At 34.1% G+C, this 19,460-nt stretch overlaps 3 protein-coding genes across 3 annotated transcripts; all 3 read right to left on the minus strand.

Annotated features, from left to right (window-relative positions):
* Positions 1–2,159: 2,159 nt before the first annotated feature.
* On the minus strand, positions 2,160–4,273 carry LOC112713053 (glycerol-3-phosphate acyltransferase RAM2-like). Its single transcript, XM_025765824.2, has 2 exons — positions 3,644–4,273; positions 2,160–3,183 (listed from the first exon to the last, which is right to left on the minus strand). Exons 1-2 carry the CDS (start codon positions 4,271–4,273, stop codon positions 2,290–2,292), a joined length of 1,524 nt encoding a protein of 507 aa, XP_025621609.1. The 3' UTR covers positions 2,160–2,289.
* A 2,274-nt stretch (positions 4,274–6,547) lies between these two features.
* On the minus strand, positions 6,548–17,814 carry LOC112711431 (ubiquitin C-terminal hydrolase 13). Its single transcript, XM_025764085.3, is given in 28 exon segments — positions 6,548–7,043; positions 7,993–8,079; positions 8,212–8,286; positions 8,492–8,580; positions 8,583–8,607; positions 8,765–8,848; positions 9,150–9,215; positions 9,800–9,865; positions 10,032–10,103; positions 10,191–10,292; positions 10,431–10,608; positions 10,846–10,901; positions 11,019–11,129; positions 12,262–12,330; positions 12,425–12,533; positions 12,660–12,748; positions 12,886–12,963; positions 13,200–13,322; positions 14,070–14,189; positions 14,289–14,369; positions 14,456–14,602; positions 14,773–14,851; positions 15,571–15,645; positions 16,073–16,182; positions 16,725–16,826; positions 17,257–17,371; positions 17,454–17,561; positions 17,686–17,814. Coding segments are annotated over 25 exon segments (2,163 nt in total). The 5' UTR covers positions 16,755–16,826; positions 17,257–17,371; positions 17,454–17,561; positions 17,686–17,814; the 3' UTR covers positions 6,548–7,001.
* On the minus strand, positions 17,168–18,397 carry LOC112709409 (ubiquitin C-terminal hydrolase 12-like). The gene is made up of 5 exons (XM_072202130.1): positions 18,375–18,397; positions 18,091–18,242; positions 17,760–17,901; positions 17,257–17,371; positions 17,168–17,173 (listed from the first exon to the last, which is right to left on the minus strand). Exons 1-5 carry the CDS (start codon positions 18,395–18,397, stop codon positions 17,168–17,170), a joined length of 438 nt encoding a protein of 145 aa, XP_072058231.1.
* Between the last annotated feature and the right edge of the window lie 1,063 nt (positions 18,398–19,460).

Here is a 19,460-nt window from a genome sequence, read left to right on the forward strand (position 1 = left end):
TCCAGCGATGTTCCGATGGCGCGTGGAGGCGCGTGCAGATGTTTCAGGCGGCATGGCGGAGCTCTGTATACTCGCAAGGATGAGACAAATACAATGATATGGTTTATGACAAATAAAAAGGATGGGAAGGCGAGCAAAATAAGGACGAAAGAGGGTGCCTGGAGAAGGAAAAGAAACCAAAACTTATGAACGAAATTTGACTGAAGCGGCGACCAGCCTTCTAGCGGTGCGTGTGGGAGCGTTAATGGAGAAAAAATGTCGGTAAAGATTTTCACAAAAATAACATGTTGTAAGTATAGTTCTAAACCGACAATCAAACCTCAATCAATATTTAAATTGTTTGTCACTTAAGCAAACCCAATAAAATTAATCGAAATATTTAAACCTCGAGTCGTCTCTCAAGGAATTGTAGCGAAGTGTAGTTTATTATTGGTTATGAGATTGTATCTTTTTTGGTTTTGAATTTAGTAAGTAAGGAATGTAAATAACAAGAAAATAACTGACAATTAAGAAAAGTCCTAGCAACGGTTGAGAATCGGAATTCCTATCCTCATTGTCATTGTCAATTAAATGGTAATTGCAAATTGCTCTCACTTAGTTAAACTCTAACAATTGAAGGTAAGTTAAGTGAGCAATTCAACTTGAGTTCACAAGTCCTAATCAAAGACTAGAGTTAGTGAAGCTCAAGTCAACTAGCAACTTTCAATCCCCAACCAACAAGAGACTATGACAATTCAAGAGTCTCCAAATTACTCAATCTAAGCTAAGAATACCAAAATTCTAATTTAAACTCCTCTGAAGTATTTCATCAAACACTTGAAAGGTACAAAATAAAAATATAGAAAAGTAATGAGAGAATGTAAAATCTAATATTAACAATTCCAAAGGAATAACAATAGCAAAGAAATTGAACAATAAGAAACATGAAATATAAATTGCATTAATATGGAGTAAACCTAAACACCCTAAAACCTAGAGAAAACTATATCTAAAACATAAAAATTATGAATAATGATAGTGAATGAATCATTCCCCCCACTCTGCAGCATCTAATCTGTGTTTTCGAGTTTAAAACTGGGTCCAAAGCAGTCCAGAAATCGCCCCAGCGTTTTCTGTAAATTGCAGCATGTGACGCTCGTCATGCGTACGCGTGGGCGATGCGTACGCGTCGCTGAAAAGATCCCTGGTCACGCGTACGCGTTGCTTGTCTGCCGCACCAGTCACGCGTACGCGTCATACCGAACGTGCGCATCACCTAACTACAAGGCAACTATGGCAAATTGCATATCGTTTTGAAGCCCCGGATGTTAGCTTTCCAATGTAACTAGAACCGCTTCATTCGGATCTCTATAAATCAAGTTATGATTGATTTAGTACGAAGAGGTCAGGATTAACAAGTTAGCAATTCCTTTAATTTCTTGTATTCCTTCTACTTTTGCATGCTTCCTTTCCATCCTCTAAGTCATTTCTGCCCTATAAACCCTGAAAACACTTAACAAACATATTACGGCATCGAATGGTAATAAGAGAGGATTAAAATTAGCAAATTTAAGGCCAAAAAAGCATGTTTTCAATCATAGCACAAAATTAGGAAGGAAAATGTAAAACATACGTATTCAATGAATAAATATGAAAATAATGGATAAAATCCACTCAATTCAATACAAAATAAACCGTAAAATGGCAGTTTATCAAGTGTCTGGCAGCGACAGGCGGCGAGTGTGGCGGCGTTGGAAAGCTTGCAACGAGGAGAAGGCGAGGGTGGCGGCGGTGACGAACCAAGGTGTCGGAGGAAGTTGAAAATTGAGTACAAAGTACTGCCGGTGAAACAAGATAAAAGAGCTAGAAACCAAGTGTTTCTAAAAGAAGAAAAACAACCTAAGCTCTTGATACCATGTTAAAAACAAGAGAGAAATTTGAGAAAAGTGTTTTGTGTATTATTTAAGTTGATCAAAAGTATAATGTACAAGGAGTATATATAGGTGCCAGAAGAATCAAAGTAATAAAAGCATAGAATCCTACCATTAATATACAGATATGCTATATAAATACTAACTGATCTAAAATGATTTTAATGATTCTCTAACAAATAAAATAAAAAATTAACCTCTATTAAATTTTGTATTTTTTATTAATTATATATAAATTCCAACACTTGATTCCAGACCGACTAAACTTTTACTTTAATTTTCGCTCTATCAATGTTCACATTTTAGAGTAACATGATCTAACATAAAAGATAGACGATGTATGTATTTGAATTAGAGACAAGTTTAACATTGAAATTGATTAGCAGCCCATGAGAATAGGGTTTTTGTGAAGAGGGACAGTTCCATCATTACCAGCAAGAGCCTTGTACTTGTCTTTCCTAGTGAAGTTTGTGCATTCATATGACAATGTTGCAGCAATGAGCCTCTGAATGTAATTGGCCACATCAATGCTCATCTTGCCACCAGACCCACAAGTCAAGTCCTTAGGCAACTTGTTCAAGAATGTTACCTCATAAGCTGGGCTAGGGTTCATGAAGAAGTAGAATGGATCCATCCCTTTCCACCCTCTAGCAGTTGTTCCATGGAACATGCTCATCCTATTCACCATTGCCACCGGCACCAATTCGTCCGTCAACTCGGCAAACAAGGCCGAAAACCTTAGAAGGAAAGGTTCCCTACAAGTTGTCCCTTCAGGGCAAATTGCAAGGTCGCCTTCTTGTAGAAGCTTCTTAATCATTGAAGCGTCCGTGGCGCGATCACGGCTTAATCTAACCGTCTTGATTGGTGAGATTATCTCTGAGAGACGTGAGACTGAGTAGGTTACAGCCGGTATAGGGCGGCCGAGGGCTGTGGAGAGAAAAATAGGGTCAAGTAGGGTTCTGTGGGAGCAAATGAAGAGGACACCACTTTGGCCGCTGGATTTATTTGCCGGCGGAGGTGGTGTTCCTTTGATGGTGACACGGACGCCGAGGGCCCAAAAGGCATAGTAGACAAGTGGCATAGGGAGGAGAGATCCGGCGGCGATGCGGAGGCAGGCTAAGGGAAAGCCTAGAGGGATCCAAAGGAGTGTTAGCAATGCATTCAGAGGTGTTGGCTTTTGGACAAGCCTTCCATCATGAAATATTATGGGTTTTGGAAGCTTCTCACTTGTAACTGCCTTCACTTGTGGTTTTGGAGGGACAATATATGCTTCCTGCATGCATATATATACTATTAGAATTTCATTTTACTTAACCTAGCTAGCTAGCTAGAACAAAATTTACTGTCTTTTTCCTTTTTGAGAAATGAGTACATTTTCTTTTTATGCTATGAAATGAAAGATGTATATTAAAATTCGTTACAAAGTCAATTATCAATATAAAATACATGTTGAAATATAAATACACATTAAAAATAAATTAAACTACATATATATTTACATATAGATTTGAAATCATAATATATTTTAAATTTTTTGAACATAAAACTCTGAAATCATATTATAATATATATTACTTCTTTTAAAAATTTAAGCTGAATCTCTAATAATAATAATTTAAATAAAAAAATTACATGAACAATTATTACTTGATATAATAACTAATAAGATATGCCAGTTCTTTTAATGTGTTTTTTTTTTAAATTGAATAAAAAATGGTATTTGTTATTATTACCTTGCACAAAGACATGAAAGGAGCATCAGTGAGTCTATCTCCAAGTCCAATATCTGGTTTCTCATCACCAAAAGTTTTCTTGAGCACATCTGCTTTATTTTTTCCAACAAGAACCCCGGGCTTGCAAACAAATCCGGTTGCTCTTCCCTTATAACTTTCTAATTCTGTCCCCAAAACTATGTCGGCACCCAACATCTCCTTCAAAAATGGCTCCACCATCACCCGTGGATTTGCTGTGAGCACGTACCGCCTTCCACATGACGAAAACACGCGCCATGTCTCCGGGTGGAGATCCCCAGAATAAAACTTGGGGAGCACGGCACGTGCTACAGACTCTATACTGGAGAGCCTCATCCCCGCCATTGAGGCAAAGATGAGGACTTGAATCCCTGCGGATTCGGAGACAAAGTAGTATAAAATGGCAGCCAATGGGGATGCCAACAGAAAGAAGAGGAGTCTTAGGAACCCACCGACCTCAAAGGCAATTAGGGCAAAGTATGGGAAGGAACTTCGCCCTATGAGCAAAGTTCCATCCATGTCTGCCACAACAGTGTGGTTTTCTCTCCCTATGGAGTTACATTTTTCCACTGGCGGAAAAGTAGCAATAGTGTTGGTTGAAATATTTGCCATGTATCTATATATGATAAAGTTGAAACTTAACTTCTTCAAAGTGAGAAAATATTGAAGAAAATTGGTTATGAGTGTACCAATTCCTTGTGTGCATATATATAGAAAGTAGTTGGTGTAGAGAGAGATATAGGGTGTGACAATTATTAGATTTTATTATATTGTTGTTATGAGTTTTGTATGAATTAATTTCTTGTATATATAGGAATTGATGTAGAGAGTGAGGGGTAGGTGTGAAACAAATATTGGTTTGATGTTAATATGATTATGTGAACTATGATTTGATTAATGGTGGCTGAATGGCTCAATGTAATTGACATATACTTTAACGGTATAACCAAGGAAGGACTAATAAATCTTTGTTTTTTTCTTTGGAAATTGCTATTCATGATATCAAAGAAATAAATTGTAAATTTACTGATAATTACTTGCAAGATCTAATACATTTAATATGTACTTTTAAAAATATATTTAACTATGGATTTTTATGTTATAATATCTGAAAATTATATGAAAAGAGAATTTTTTTTTGTGACATATGAAAAGAGAATAGAGTACACTGAATATGCTCAAAGTGTATAAAAATATTATTCCAATTTAGTTGGTAGTTATAACTAGTTACTTTGTATTCTCCGTCTAGTTTTGTCATTAATTCCAAATGGTTATTACTTAGCATTTTAATATTTGGTTTTCAAGCATTGCAAATTGCGATGATGTTGCCTTTAACGTATATATTTTTTTTTCTTGGAACTTCGAAGCTAATGAAAATCTCGTGTTTGTTAGCTTTGTTCGAATTTTCGTCATTATTATTAGTATTTTTTTTTATGATATATAGCACTTTTGAACTTTAGTTGTCCTAATTGGGATGATGATGATGAACTTAATTACTTTTCACAACGATGATTTAGTATATAAATAATCAGTGATCAACTTGTAGTTGAAAATGACAATCCATTGTTGTAAGTAAGATTTTCGGTTATTTAGATATTAATGAATCAAATGATAATTTTTAATAAATAAAAGAATTACATATTTAACATTTTATACAAAAAATACAACTATTTACTATTTTACATATTATTTTTAATTTTCGCAGCCAGTGTAAGCGAAATTAAAAACGCATATTTTCAACCTTATTTTTACAGTCAACTGCTAGCGAAATTGAAAAGAAAATTTTCAATACAATTTCGCTGGTACTGAATACTGATAGCAAATTTGTAACATTTAAAGTTATAAACATAACGGCTACTTTACACAGTTTTTACTATTTTCAACAATTCATTGACAATTAGATTTAATAGAGGGTAAATAAATAATTAATTTTAAAACATAAATGTGAATAAAAAAATACTCTATTTGGATATAAATAAAATATAAAAAAATAAAAGTAATAAGAATAGTTCAAATTTTGAAAAATATTTTATTTTACAAACTTATAAATTTATAACGGCATGATTAACAAATTCTTAAAATTTATCAAAAATCATCTTTTGATTTGTTTTTGGGTGACTAAATCATCTTTTGATTTATTAGCATCCAAAGAATTTTGATTTATTAGCATCCAAAGAATTATTACCAGTACTTTTAATAACAAAATTTATATAAAGTATAATTCTCAAAGATGGTGGCCTAGGAACTCAAATTTAGATTTTTCAGAACTTGAGATAATAAATACCACCATCAAAATATTTATTATGCACTTTATTTCACAAATTAAATAACATTTTAATTGATACAACATTTTAATTATTTTTCGAATTACATAATTCCATAGATTTAGCTGGTGTCTTTATATTTTAATCATTCTGTTTTAAATTTATAAATTTGTAGAAATTTGATTTTTCAAAACTTAAACTAAAACACAATAATTTTATGAATGTTAATTTTAAGTTAATTATTTATTTACTCTCTATGACTCCATTAACTTTAAAACATAAATACTAGTAACCTGTTAAAAATAATAGAAACTGTATAATAGCTAATGTGTTTACTCTGCCTCAAATTCACTGGATGAAACAGTGACTGCGAAGTTAAGATAGAAAATGTTTTCAAATTCATTTACCGGCTACAAATATGAGTGAGAAATAATACGTAAAATAATAGTTATATTTTTATATAAAATGATAAATATATAATTTTTTTATTTATTTAAAAAAAAATCCTAATACAACCTTTTGATTTACCATGACTTTGAAAACCAAACCCTTGTAGGCTCAACAGGAATACTGCTCTTCTATAACGATGAACCACGCACCATTGCTAATGAGGTGCACAGTATTAAAGTGAAATCAATAATATGCTTCTATTTAAAATTAAAACCAGCCATGAAATAAAATTACATGGAAGACCCTGCAAAAGCATATACAAAATCCTGATCTTCTAGCTCTCCAACGAAAGCAAACAAAAGAGAGCCAGAATAGAAGCAGACATGGAAGACATTTGAGTAATCCCTATAACTTCTATACAAAACCAAACCCAAAATCTTATGTACTAAAATACAAAGGAATCACCAACAGATGAGAGCCTAAGGGAATGAGTTTCAATAACCAGTAAGCAACTGTTTAAGGCTATACACCTATCTCCTAAGCTATAATAATGTAATGATTTCCAACATAAGATTCATAGACAGCATCTCTATCCTCTACACATTTCTTTTGCCACCCCCTGAAAGCTGCAGAGTGCCATTGGCTGAATGTATTATTATATTGACTGGCTCAGATGATACATATCCTCAGTTGTAGATTTTTACCGGCTTCTCAAATGCGTGCCGATTCTGCAAAATTGAGAACTAATCATTGGAAATGTCAAGAGACCTTCAAATAGAATTATATCCAGTGATGCATACTCTATGCATGATCTCAGATCATTAATTCAAAGAATTTGATTTCAGTAAATACGTTCTCTAATCTAATATCCAAATATATACTGGAACAATCAAGTTTCCAGGACAATGGTCAGGGGCATCCCGGCTGATGAAAGGAAAAGGTAGGGCAGATAAAGACACTGAAAACGGTTGTGAATGAAGATGCTTGCATTGAGAAAACCATACAAAAGGGCAAAAAAAAATTGCGCAATTTGAATATCTGAAAATCTTATAACATCTTAGTAAAAATTATTATAACCGAGTTCTAATGTGTTTAGGACCGTAGCAGAGAAAATTATAGGACAGGTCACGAAGGATGGTAACATTCAAATACCATTTTGAGATTATGGCGTTAAAGTAAGAGGAAATAGAGAACAAACTATATGTAACGTGAAATATATTCTTATGATTTAATGTAGTGTGATAAAATAAGCAAAACATCATCCCTGTTTATAATAATACTAAAACCCTAATCCTAATCAAATGAGGAAAAAATAATGAAATAAAAGAAAATTAAATAAGAAAATAAATCCTAAAAGACCATCTAGGTAGAAAGATTTTAACAGGAGTAATTGACAACAATAACTTCAAACAAGGGAGGTGATTTATCACATTTCAAAATTCTGATTAGCTTTTATTCTCGTTGCAGGGAGATCTATCGTCATATCTAGGTTGTCTTAGTTCTGTTTAGTACCTGATACAAAAGCACAAAAGTGACGCTATACTTTAATCCATCGTTAACTCTTGATCATCGATACCATCCATATCAGGCTTAAGACAGGTTACATATGCCACTTACAATGCCACACAGAGCATCACCAAAGAAAAGAATGAGTTGTTAGCTGAAAATACTATTTACCTGGTTGACAGCATAGGACTTTTTTGGAGCATTGTCCGTGTGTTCCAGTCCAAGATATTGCTCCCAAGCGCCATAGATATCCCTTCTCTAAACATTCAAACAGTGTGCGGTAACTTGGAGTTAGAAATTGAACAATATGCCACAGTGAAATCCAGAACAAACTCAGACTTTACACAACCCAAAAGTAAAAGTAACATGAGAAAGAGAACACCAACAGACCTGAAACCGAGAGGAAACAACATCTGAATCTTGTAGGTATTCAGGACGACCGAGTGACAGAAATGCAAACTTCCACTGGAAAATAACACAATTTACATTATAACTGTACTCTCATCCAAACAGTAGCTGAAGCAGGAGTGGAATGAAAAGAACAACTAATTTTCCAGACACCCAAATAACAAGTAATGACTAATACAGCTCAATACCACATAGCAAATTTACTAGCCAAGCTTGAAAATGCCAAGAAACGGTATAAACTGAATTAATTGGGCTTATTAACCTTCGAAAACTCTTCATCTGGAACTTGCAACTTTTTCTGTATCCGCAATTTGACATCAGCTAAAGTCTCACCCTCATGTACAACCAAGAAAAAGGGTCTCCAAAATTCTGAACTTGCTGTTAAATTCCCAAGCCGCCAGAAAAAATAGAAACACAAATCAGAAGGAAAGTAAAGTTTTAGATAGTAATATGACTTGATTTCTTTGAAAGGTGAAATATACTTGGATCAAAGCACTAAAATACAAAAAGTATACAGTAGACTTCATCTCACTACCTGATTTTGTGTCGTATCTTTCATGAAATGATAAACATGGATCAACCGATCATTAGGGCCAAGATTTTTCTCTTCTTCAGGAATCTTCAAAAGTATACAACAAAATTACTTTTGGGACAATAAACTAAAACAAAGAGGAAAAAGGTAACGAGAAAATTATAAAATCATATCACCATAAATTTAATTCTTTAGTCTTTGTAGGATGAACAGTCAACTAGTATTATTCAAAATATCAAATGAAAGTTGCATTTCAGATCATTAAAAACTGGTTTAACAGGTCACTGGACCTCATCAGTAGTATAAAAAATAAAGCAGTCTCTCTATCAAGTGTAGATCTTATATTTGATTGGTAATTATAAACTCATCACAATGCAGTAATCTTTACCTCCTCTGCTCTTAGTGTCCAATATTGGTCATTAATATTCTCAATCTTTTCACTGGGAGAGAAAATCTGTGAAAGGTAAAGTTAAAACATCTTTAGCAAGATAGCAATGGGAATAAAAATCCAAAAATAAATAAGACAAGCACAGCGACGCATTAGAAACATAAATGCCTATACTATATACATCACAAGAGACATAACTGCCACAAGGACATTGTTATATATGTATAATGAAGCATCATTATCATTGAAAAAAGGAGAGATCAGCAAATGACATCTTATTTTCAGATCATCATAGATGGAGAGAACAAGTCAGTTTTAGGTGGCTACCTCACAAAGACTTTCTTGAACATTGTCATAACTAGACAATTGGGTCGTAAAGCTATCATCTCTCTTTCTATCACTATAACTTTAATACTTTATCATGTAAATTGCTTAAAAGAACTAATTTCAGTTAATAATGTAGCTATATAATTATTTGGGTGGTTGGGGGACTCTAGTGGCGTGACTTCAATAAAGGCAACATCGCCTCGATGCATTAGATTGAGTCTAATCAATCTGCTTTTTGCCATGTGACAAAAATACCAACTGAAGGAAATTTGTAACAATGCTAGGATTTGAATAAGGAAAACACAAACTACGCTCTTCAGCACCTTATATATCTTGTGATAGAAAACTTCGAGCAGTCTAAGTTCTGCATTAGGATGAGATAAATCCACCTGCTTCAAAATACACAATTATTATAGAAGAAATATATATATATTAAAAAAAAGCATTAAAACAGATTGTTGAATTAAGCACGCAATAAGGCATGCCAATGATTTCTTGTAGCCTGGAAAATCAGTATGACTTGGATTATGCATCACTTATAAATTCATACTTTACCTTTGATTTAAGATCATTAATTACATCTTCCACGTCACATTGCTTTGGTAATCTAATAGTATGAATTAACACCTGAGGAAGGATAACTCTCTTAGAAGAAGAATATTCAGCTTAACAAATTTACATAGTGAAACAGTTAATGAAATGACTAGCACTCACTTCATCCTTGGTAGCATGATGGAAAGCAATTTTGAGTGTTTTTAGACCTTGCAATTCTGGCAGAGGGATATCCAACACTTCATAATATAAAATATCGGAAGTCTAGAAATATAAATGTAACAAATTAATTTATGATATCAGAAAACAAAACAGATAGCAACTTTTGAAACCCTTAAAAGTTGCAAAAATTATATAGTCCTACATAATCTACTGAGGAAGATGTAAAATTGTGACTAATACCTGATTGTAGTGAACCAGCATGTCAGACAAATTTTCTACTCCCCGATACTTGATTGGCTGTGGTTTAGGTTGCTGAGAATAGCAGTTATGAGACGTCAGTCTGATTTTAGAAGGATCATCCAAACCAAGATGTTGAGCAACTCTTGTAACAACATCGTCATATGTATGCAGCTTTGACCTAAATGACCATCAAGCACATATCACTTGCCACATAAAGATACTTGCAGGTGGAGATATCAAAATCTTTACTTGGAAATAGTTATAATGGAACTAAGGTGGTTATCTAATGCTTTCACAATGACGGGATCTTTAGGTAGATGCATTTATCTACAATTTAGTTATGATAACAAGAAGAAAAAAACAAAAAAGAAGGAACAGAAAAGATTCCATGATTGTAGGAATAGCAGAAACTTACAATTCAAGACTGAACTCATCCTCTTTTGGTCTCTCCAAAGACCGGAAGCGTACAACCTGTAAAACGAAGGAATAAAATAAAAGGACTTGTTAGCAAATTATGCCTATGATGTCCTTAACGAGATCATTACACACAGATAGTCACAAAGATACAAAACTATAGGAATGTCATACCTGACGGTTATGCACATATTCCAGGAATGAAGGAACATCTGGATAACGAAATTGCTCAGCACTTCCAACTTTGGGGGTCTTCTGGTAGCAAATAATATCACCATCCTCAAGCTGGCCAAGGACAAAAAGGTAGAAGTCACAATTGTGTGTCAATAAAATAGAATATTGTTGACTAAATCAAATCAAAATCAGATTCCTAATTCCTTTCATGAATCTGTTATGTGAATAGAATTAATTATAAATCTTTTCCTTTTTTGGCTTATTGTAGTGGTCACACCAAATATTGGAGGGGTGCTTCTGATTTGATGAACTTTTAAGTGCAGCAGGTGCCACTAAGAGTGCATTAGACTCCAAAGAAGTCTGTTCAGTCTTGCCTTTCCCCATCATCACAGCTCTACGAGTTTCCTCTCTTCTAACCTCAGCAAATACTTCTCCAATTGAGGGTAGGATTGCTCTTCCAATAATTCTGCTACGAACTTCATCTAGCTCCACGTTGAGGCCTACAAGAAACTGGAATATCCTCCCTTCTTCCACTGTTTGTTGGTGGTGTTTGGCATCAGCGGCTGAATTCCACTTATAGTTATTGAAGTAGTCAAGATCCTGCCACACCCGCTTCAATGTGTGGAAATATTTGGTGACATTGTCACTCCCTTGTTGAATTTCTCTAGCTTTTAGAGTAAGTTCATAAATCTGGGATTTACTCCCAAGATCAGAGTACATCTCCTTGACACTATCACCACTAACTAGTACCCATTGCTCAGATTTTAAATCTGATGGAGTAGGAGTAGTGTTCTCCTTTTGTTCAGGATTAATGACTGAGCAACTGTCAGCCATAGCTATAAATCAAAGGCACAGTGCAGAGATCCTGCTCTGATACCAAGTTAAAGTGTTTGAATATATTATTCTATCAAATGTACAGGGAATCATCCTCTTTATAGAGGAATTATAGAAATAGAAATAACTAGAAAATAGGAAAGAAGGGAAAATACTAGCCAAAAATAAAGAAAAGATTTCTAATCATAAAATCCCTAAAATTAAACTAAACCAAAAAAGGAAAAGATTTATAATTAATTCTATTTACATAAAAGATTCATAAAAAGAACTAGGAATCTGATTTTGATTTGATCTAGTCAACAAATATAGTGTGGACATTACTGAAAACCCAACCAATAACAATAAATAAATAACAAATGATCATAGAAAGCATTGGGGGGAGAGAAAAAGACAGATTTATAAATGATACCTGATTAGCACGAAATGTAGATTTCTTGTCAACTAGCTCACACATGACTTGAGGTTCAAATTTTATTTCCTGAATGTGCATGTGAAGGGTAAGTACTCTTTTCCTCTCCGCTTCATGTTACAATCATGGTAAATGATGATATGTCAAATGCATATTGACTAACCTCAAAAAGTTCAATTTCCTCATCACGAGAAAATCCTGCCATTTCATTTAGTCTAGTCAATATATCCATAGGCCTTCCACTAGCCGACACATAAAACCTCCCTATATACCTGAGAAAACAAAAGATCTGCCATTTGTGAATTAAATGTATTTTCACCTAAAAAGTAATAGGAAGATCAAGTGCCATTTATATATTTAGATGTATTTGCACTCTAAATAATAAGACAGTCAAGTACCGAAATTCCTTATTTGATGGGTCATAAAGTTTGAAGAATAGCAGCAAATCTTCTGTTGACTTCTCAGGAAGAGCGATAGGTCGGAAATCCTAATTGAATATGCAAATCATGAACAAAAAATCCATGTCCTTTAGAAGCTAGTAGGAAAAAGAACATAATCACGTGCAATTTTTTGATGGAACTGTATTACCAGGAACAAGGTTGAAAATATAAAGGAAAATAGTACCTGTCCTGTTTCCACTTCCAAAAATAACTTCAGCTCTGCACTATTTGCCTTATTGGACACTTCCCTTAACTGTCCAACCTGCAAGTGATAAGTAAAACAAAACAATTTGCAAATAGCACAATCAGCAATATCATCATAACATATATTAAAAAATTTAAACATCTTGTTTTTTCTCTTTTGTATAGAAAAGAAACTTTAATTTCCACTCTAAATCTCACAATAACAGATAGTTATCATAATATATAGATCATGACTACCAGCATGCAATTTATGGCCAGTGGCACAAAGCAATTAAAAATGGGTGAAGTACTCACTGATTGGGCTTCTTCTTGAGGTGTCACAGGTCTATTTGGCCTATATGTGTGGTTTTGGCGTTTTGCCCACAACCAAAACCGTTGGTACTGGACAGATACACCCAACTCTTTGGCAACTTCCTCCTGGGAAAAGCTTCATTGTCAGAAGGACACGGAGAAAATATAAATAACTTTTATTTTCTCAGATATCATACAAATTAAATGACAGTCCCACTTGTCAAGGATCACCTAAGTGGACGACGACAATCACTATGAATTGAAAAAGCATGCATTCTATTAGCAAAGACGGGTACAACACTTAAAATGAGAATTTCTAATCAACTTAAGCAGCTTTTATTATCTTAAAATTCTAATTAACTGACTCACTAAACCACTCCACCCAAAAAAAAAAAAAAAAACCAACAAAACCCCTAATTTAGAGGATATTCATTCAGAAAACCTGATAAGAGAAAGATCTTTCGAGACAAATTCATTCAACCAGTTTTGTCTGGTAAATCCACATATGGGAGTAGATCCCAGTACAATCCTCGAAAACCCAGATCCGGGTATCAGACACCTAAAGTGAAATATATGAGGAAAGGAAAAAATCCATGACAAATAAACTTCTTCCTGCCGCAATCCCAACAGAAAAAAGAAGCAAATGTCATTCAGGCATTACAAATCTAAGTCCAATATCCATAACTTACAACAGCACCATGTGTTGTTGCAAGACTGATCCACATGACTGAAAGATGATATCAAATGCCAAGTGAAAATAATCCATAATGGATGGTAAATTTTGCTAGATTCTCAAATGAAATATATAGAAGTATAAATTGCCAAACATATTAGAGCACTATGCAGATCAAATGATAAAACAGTAATCCATACCTTAAAAACGCTGAAGGGAATTTGTTTTTGAATACGGAAACTTCTCACTTTATCATGATCCACAAGATCAAAGAATATATCTTCTCCAATCTGTTCAAACAGATCAGCATCACGTGCAACCTGTGGCCAGCATCAATAACTTATCACTAAACAATCTCTTATGACTCACCCAACCTAGAAAGCATCTTATAAAAGAATATTGGAGTAGGAAGTGGCAACCTTTACAATGGTATACAAATGAGCCTCTGCCTTCTCCTTCCTCTTCAGCTCTTTTTCTTCTTGTTCTTTCTTTAACCTCACCTAAAGTGTAAAGTTGAAAATAAAGCATTGCTACATCAAAATACGAACAGCAAAATCAAATTACACCAGTGAAACAAACATCTTACTCTAAGGTGTTCAGCAATGTCCTTCTCATCCACATTGCATATGATCTTATCTTTGTCACTCTCGCGTATGTAAACAAGCATATATGCATTTGAATACTTCGTAAATTTAAAGGGGGAGTTGTTGAAGCCAGGGTTGGTATGAGGTAACTGCAAACAACAAAAATTAAGAAATAGAAAGATATTGTAACTGAGAAATAAAACATTGCGGGGAAAAAAAGTCTACTCAAACTAAAAAGAAAAAGAACATTCATTTCAGACAAAAGTTGATATCAAACTATGGATGAAAGAAGTGCCAAAGCAAGATAATGGAATATTACTTCTTCTTCCCCACCATATTGTTCTTCCAATGCCCTTTTAGCCTCCTCTTTCGTAACACGCTCATCATCAAATTTAAACCTGAAAGAAGAGTCAGGCTAGTTTAAAATAGAGCACAAAAAGCTGGCATGAACAATACAGATACAGTTGAAAACAATTAAAAGTAATGAAACATCAATCATGTAGGCATCACTCCTCAATCAAAGTTAGAGATAAGACCAAAATTACATATCAAAAAAGTAAATAAATTGCAACAAATAAGCCTTATTCTCCTTGATGAGTCAGCTATATGAGGCAAACAACGCCATCGATGCGGCTTTTCTTGGACCCTACATAATGTGGGATGCTTTGCACTAGGCTGCGCATTATATATGCTTAACTACATTTTTAAGAGTGGAGGAAAAAAGAAAGGCAAATCCATCAAACTACCAATCCCTCTTTTTCACAAAGGACTCGGTTGTTAACTTTTGCTTTCTTAGCGAAGTGCCTCTGCTGTAAATCTGTAATCATTTCTTCCACTGCATTAAATGTTTTCCTATAACAGAAGTTTAAGGGGGATGAATTGGGAAAAAAATTATTGTGCCTGGATCAATGCATTGACTAGCTATGTCAACTGTTCAGAATCCACTAGCACTGTGGAACATCTATACAGAACCCAATATATTTTCTCGTTTCACGGGGAAAATTGGTTGGCAATCAGAAACCAAACCAGTTTTCACGGAAAATATAGTACAAAACAAAGAAACAGACTTAAGCATGTAACAGTTGATATAAAAATACTGAAAGAATTAAGTGCATACCACTGATCTGATAGAGTTGGCCTAATGTAAGCATAGTAGTGTCCGCCATGAACCCCACCACTGTGAACCAAAACACTGAAAACAAATAGTGGCACACACAATATCATAAGCAACTGGTTAATTAGATACCAAACCATATCAAATTAAAAGTAGTTTAAGATGAAGAGGAAAATAAAACACACAGATTTTGGTCAATAAGGTGGTGTACATAAATACATTATAAAATGAAACAATGAAGCAAAACATAAAACATTAAAGGAGTTCAAGCAGTCAACCCCGTTACTGCTGTCCAGCCAAATTGGACCTTTTTTTTTTATGAAATATTGCACCACACTATAACATAAAAAAATCAATAACAGTCCACAAGAAATAGATTGATCTTTCACAAACTCGTTTCAACTTGGAAGATTTCATTGAATAGAATTTCCTATAATTAAGATCAATGGTCACAAAGTATCGAATACCTTTATTTTATCAACAAAAGAAAAAACATTTCAAATACCTGTGAAGTGTATAAAGGTTGCGAACTCTTCTATCAGCTTCAGGAGACAAATACTTTCCATCGTCCCTATCAAGATCTAGTTGCAAGGGGAACTCATAACGGTCGTTGATCTGTTAATGGCCCATAAAGATGTCAAAAAGAAAAAAAAAAACAAAAAAAAAAAAAAAAAAAAAAAAAAAAAAAAAAAAAAAAAAAAAAAAAAAAAAAAAAAAAAAAAAAAAAGAAAAAATGGAAACACAGACACAGAAAAACACACACAAACACACCATAGAAGAACAAGAGAGAACAAATGACACTTCACATCAAGAACAACACAACAGTTACAGGACACAACAGATGATCACGACATAATAATCAAGCCAAAATTTTGTCTCCCTCACTCTCAGTTTCTTCCAATGACAATCAAACAATTAAAATATAGACATTCTTTTACGGTTTCATCAATAGATCTTGAGGGCATAATTCACCAAATTTGGATCAAGAATTAAAGATAAGAGAGACAGAAAACTAATAGGAACTAAGACACAAAAAAGTTAACAAGTAAATGGTAATTTTGCTACCTTGGTTTAATATGACACTGAAAACTAAACTGAAACATACAACTATATTACAAAGGAAGGAATATATCCTTGATTTTAGAGTTAATACTAACCTTTACCATAGTGTCTCGCATAAAAATCATATTCAAATCGTTTTTAATTGAAAGTTGAAGAACAGGTGGAAAATCAATGAACAACACACCCTTCCTTGCCTCCTGAAAAGAATAATCACAAGAATAATATTGAGAAATGCCAAAAAGTGACATATATGGAATACATCTAATATAATATTGAAAACAAGAGGGGAAAGTAAAAGAAACACATCTAGGGAATAAGACTAGAAATATTGTGTCATTTATAGAGGGTCATATGTACACAGCTTTACCATCATAAAAAGCAAGGCTGTCTCGCACAACAAGAACCCATAAGAATGCATGGATACACCTTCATGCCTGAGGATTTCTTATCATCTATAGTATATTGTTTTCTCTTTATAAAATTTCTCCCTATTACCAGAACAAAGGAAAGAGAAAAAGAAAAAAATGCATGGATATAACTACAGCTGATGCACCAGCACTAAGTGCATAACCAGTGTAGCCATATACAGCTAAGAAAAAGGTACAACTTGGTATCAAATCGTTTTACCTGTAAGCCATACTTCTCCGCATGATACTTGTTATCACCCTCAAGCCGTTCCACTTCGACGTACTTGTCAAAGGAGTCATACACATTCCGACACCCTTTGACATCAGCTGAAGATCTACAATCAAATAGCCAAAATTCTATATAAAGTCATAGAATAGATGAATGATTAATATACAACAGCATTCTAAAGCATGTACCATAAAATGATTCTTTTCTTGTGGATTGTAGTCCACATTGATGCATTCGATATAATTCATATGGTGGCCTTCAAACAATTGTTGTATAGTGCCTTCCACAACAGTTCCCTAAAACAGAGGAAACTTCAATACAATAATCCTAGGCATATAAAAAGCTACATGACGAGTGTAGCTAAAACATTGTCAAAACAACATAACTAAAGCAGTTACCATTAAAAAAGAAAAATTGTACCTTCATTTGTCTTCTAGCTTTTCACAAGAACCCTATTAAGTTCTTGGACATCATGCTGCATGAATGCATCATACGTATCCCATCCGAATGACTTAGTTAACTCTTTTGTTGCTACACTACTATCACTGTACTGCAGTTTGTAGAATAAACTCTGTAATGCTAGGGGAATGCTCCCTGATGGCATATCATTCTCAGTTGTAGGCATATGGACACAGCCTGTAACAAAATATTATGCACATGAGCTGCTTCCTTTGAGAAGGAAAAATAGTTTTCTATGTGTATACCAGCTAACCTTTCTAAAATATGGAATGTGATACAATGTCTGAAGGAAGAATTCATGGTAACAAGGTAGCTCCTTGGTTTTTCAATCCAACATAACCAGTTTCCTTTTTTGAGTCATGAGACCAGTAATCAACAACCTTACGTACAGCACATCAGCCTCAACTACACATGTGTCGTTCACAACATAGCCTCTACTAGGATCGAGCAATTCAGAAAGCGGCATGAAATTGGTGAACCCCCAATCACTCTCACGTGCATGAACTGGTGTTATGTTTCTGCAATTGGAAAGCAATCAAGAAATATTTTATTCCCAAATGCAAATAATAACCAGAGAAAAAATAGAAGAGGAACATAATCAAGTAAGAGCAAGATAATTATCATCGACAGGTAAATCCCTAATTAGTCACAGGCACTGTGGAATATCAGTCATATCCAATATTTATTCAAACTTATATAATTTCATGTGTTGAATCAAAACAAAAATCAATAGATGTCTGATCAAAATCCAGACCACTGCTATAATTTGAACAAGAATGTTATAGAAAGTCAACCAAAAGCAAAATTGTACAGCTATTTTGATCAAAAGCTTACAGAAATCACTGTTTCAAAAGAAATAAGAAATTAAAATTAAGTACACACAGTGCAAGAAGGAAACATGCTCACTAGGACTTGTGACATCAAACAGAAACATAACTCATCCTATACTTATTACATATGGTAATATAATATCTTCATTGTGACACCTATTGACAGAAACTACCTTTTCTAATTGAGAATTTATTATGAAGTTGATTAACAACAGTCAAGCTGAACTGCGCATATCTACTCATCCATAAGGCACAACACTGAATCTACAACATCCAGATACATAGACAAATGATCAACATTGTTCCCCTTCGGAAAGACAAGTATCCGCCTGCTCATTGCAAATAAGGTGAATTAGGAGTTAGGACCGCATCTCAAACAACAAAATTTAGCACCTATATATGTCAGTGTTAGCAATTAAAGTATATGAGAAAAAATCCACATACCATCTGTAGCCTCCAACTTGGAAAGAGTCAGAATATACTTTCCTCATAAGCCTCGAAAAATTATCAATTGTCCATGTGAACCTCCCATTGTGGATCATCCACTATAGGTGCATCAACCGTACTAACGTTTTCTGCTTGTACTAGAACCAAATAGGAAAAGGATAAAGGAAGAAAACCAACAAATGTAAGTAGAACAGTCACTCTTTTACTCAAATCACTGAAAAATATAAATAATTGATTTATGTTTAACAAGCACTTGAGGGTCAGCAGCTCCACACAGCACACACAAGGTGGAGGAAATAATATTAGCTTTGATATTACAATAATCCACTTCCATAATGCAGAATGAAATGCTTATCCAGTCAAACAAGTCCACGCACAATGTGAAGGAAAGAATCGTTAACCAAACTAGCACTTTGCAAATCAAAACAGCTTGACATACATTGCAGGGGAAACTCAAAA

This window comes from Arachis hypogaea, chromosome 9 (assembly GCF_003086295.3).
Source record: "Arachis hypogaea cultivar Tifrunner chromosome 9, arahy.Tifrunner.gnm2.J5K5, whole genome shotgun sequence".
Taxonomy (NCBI): Eukaryota; Viridiplantae; Streptophyta; class Magnoliopsida; order Fabales; family Fabaceae; genus Arachis; species Arachis hypogaea.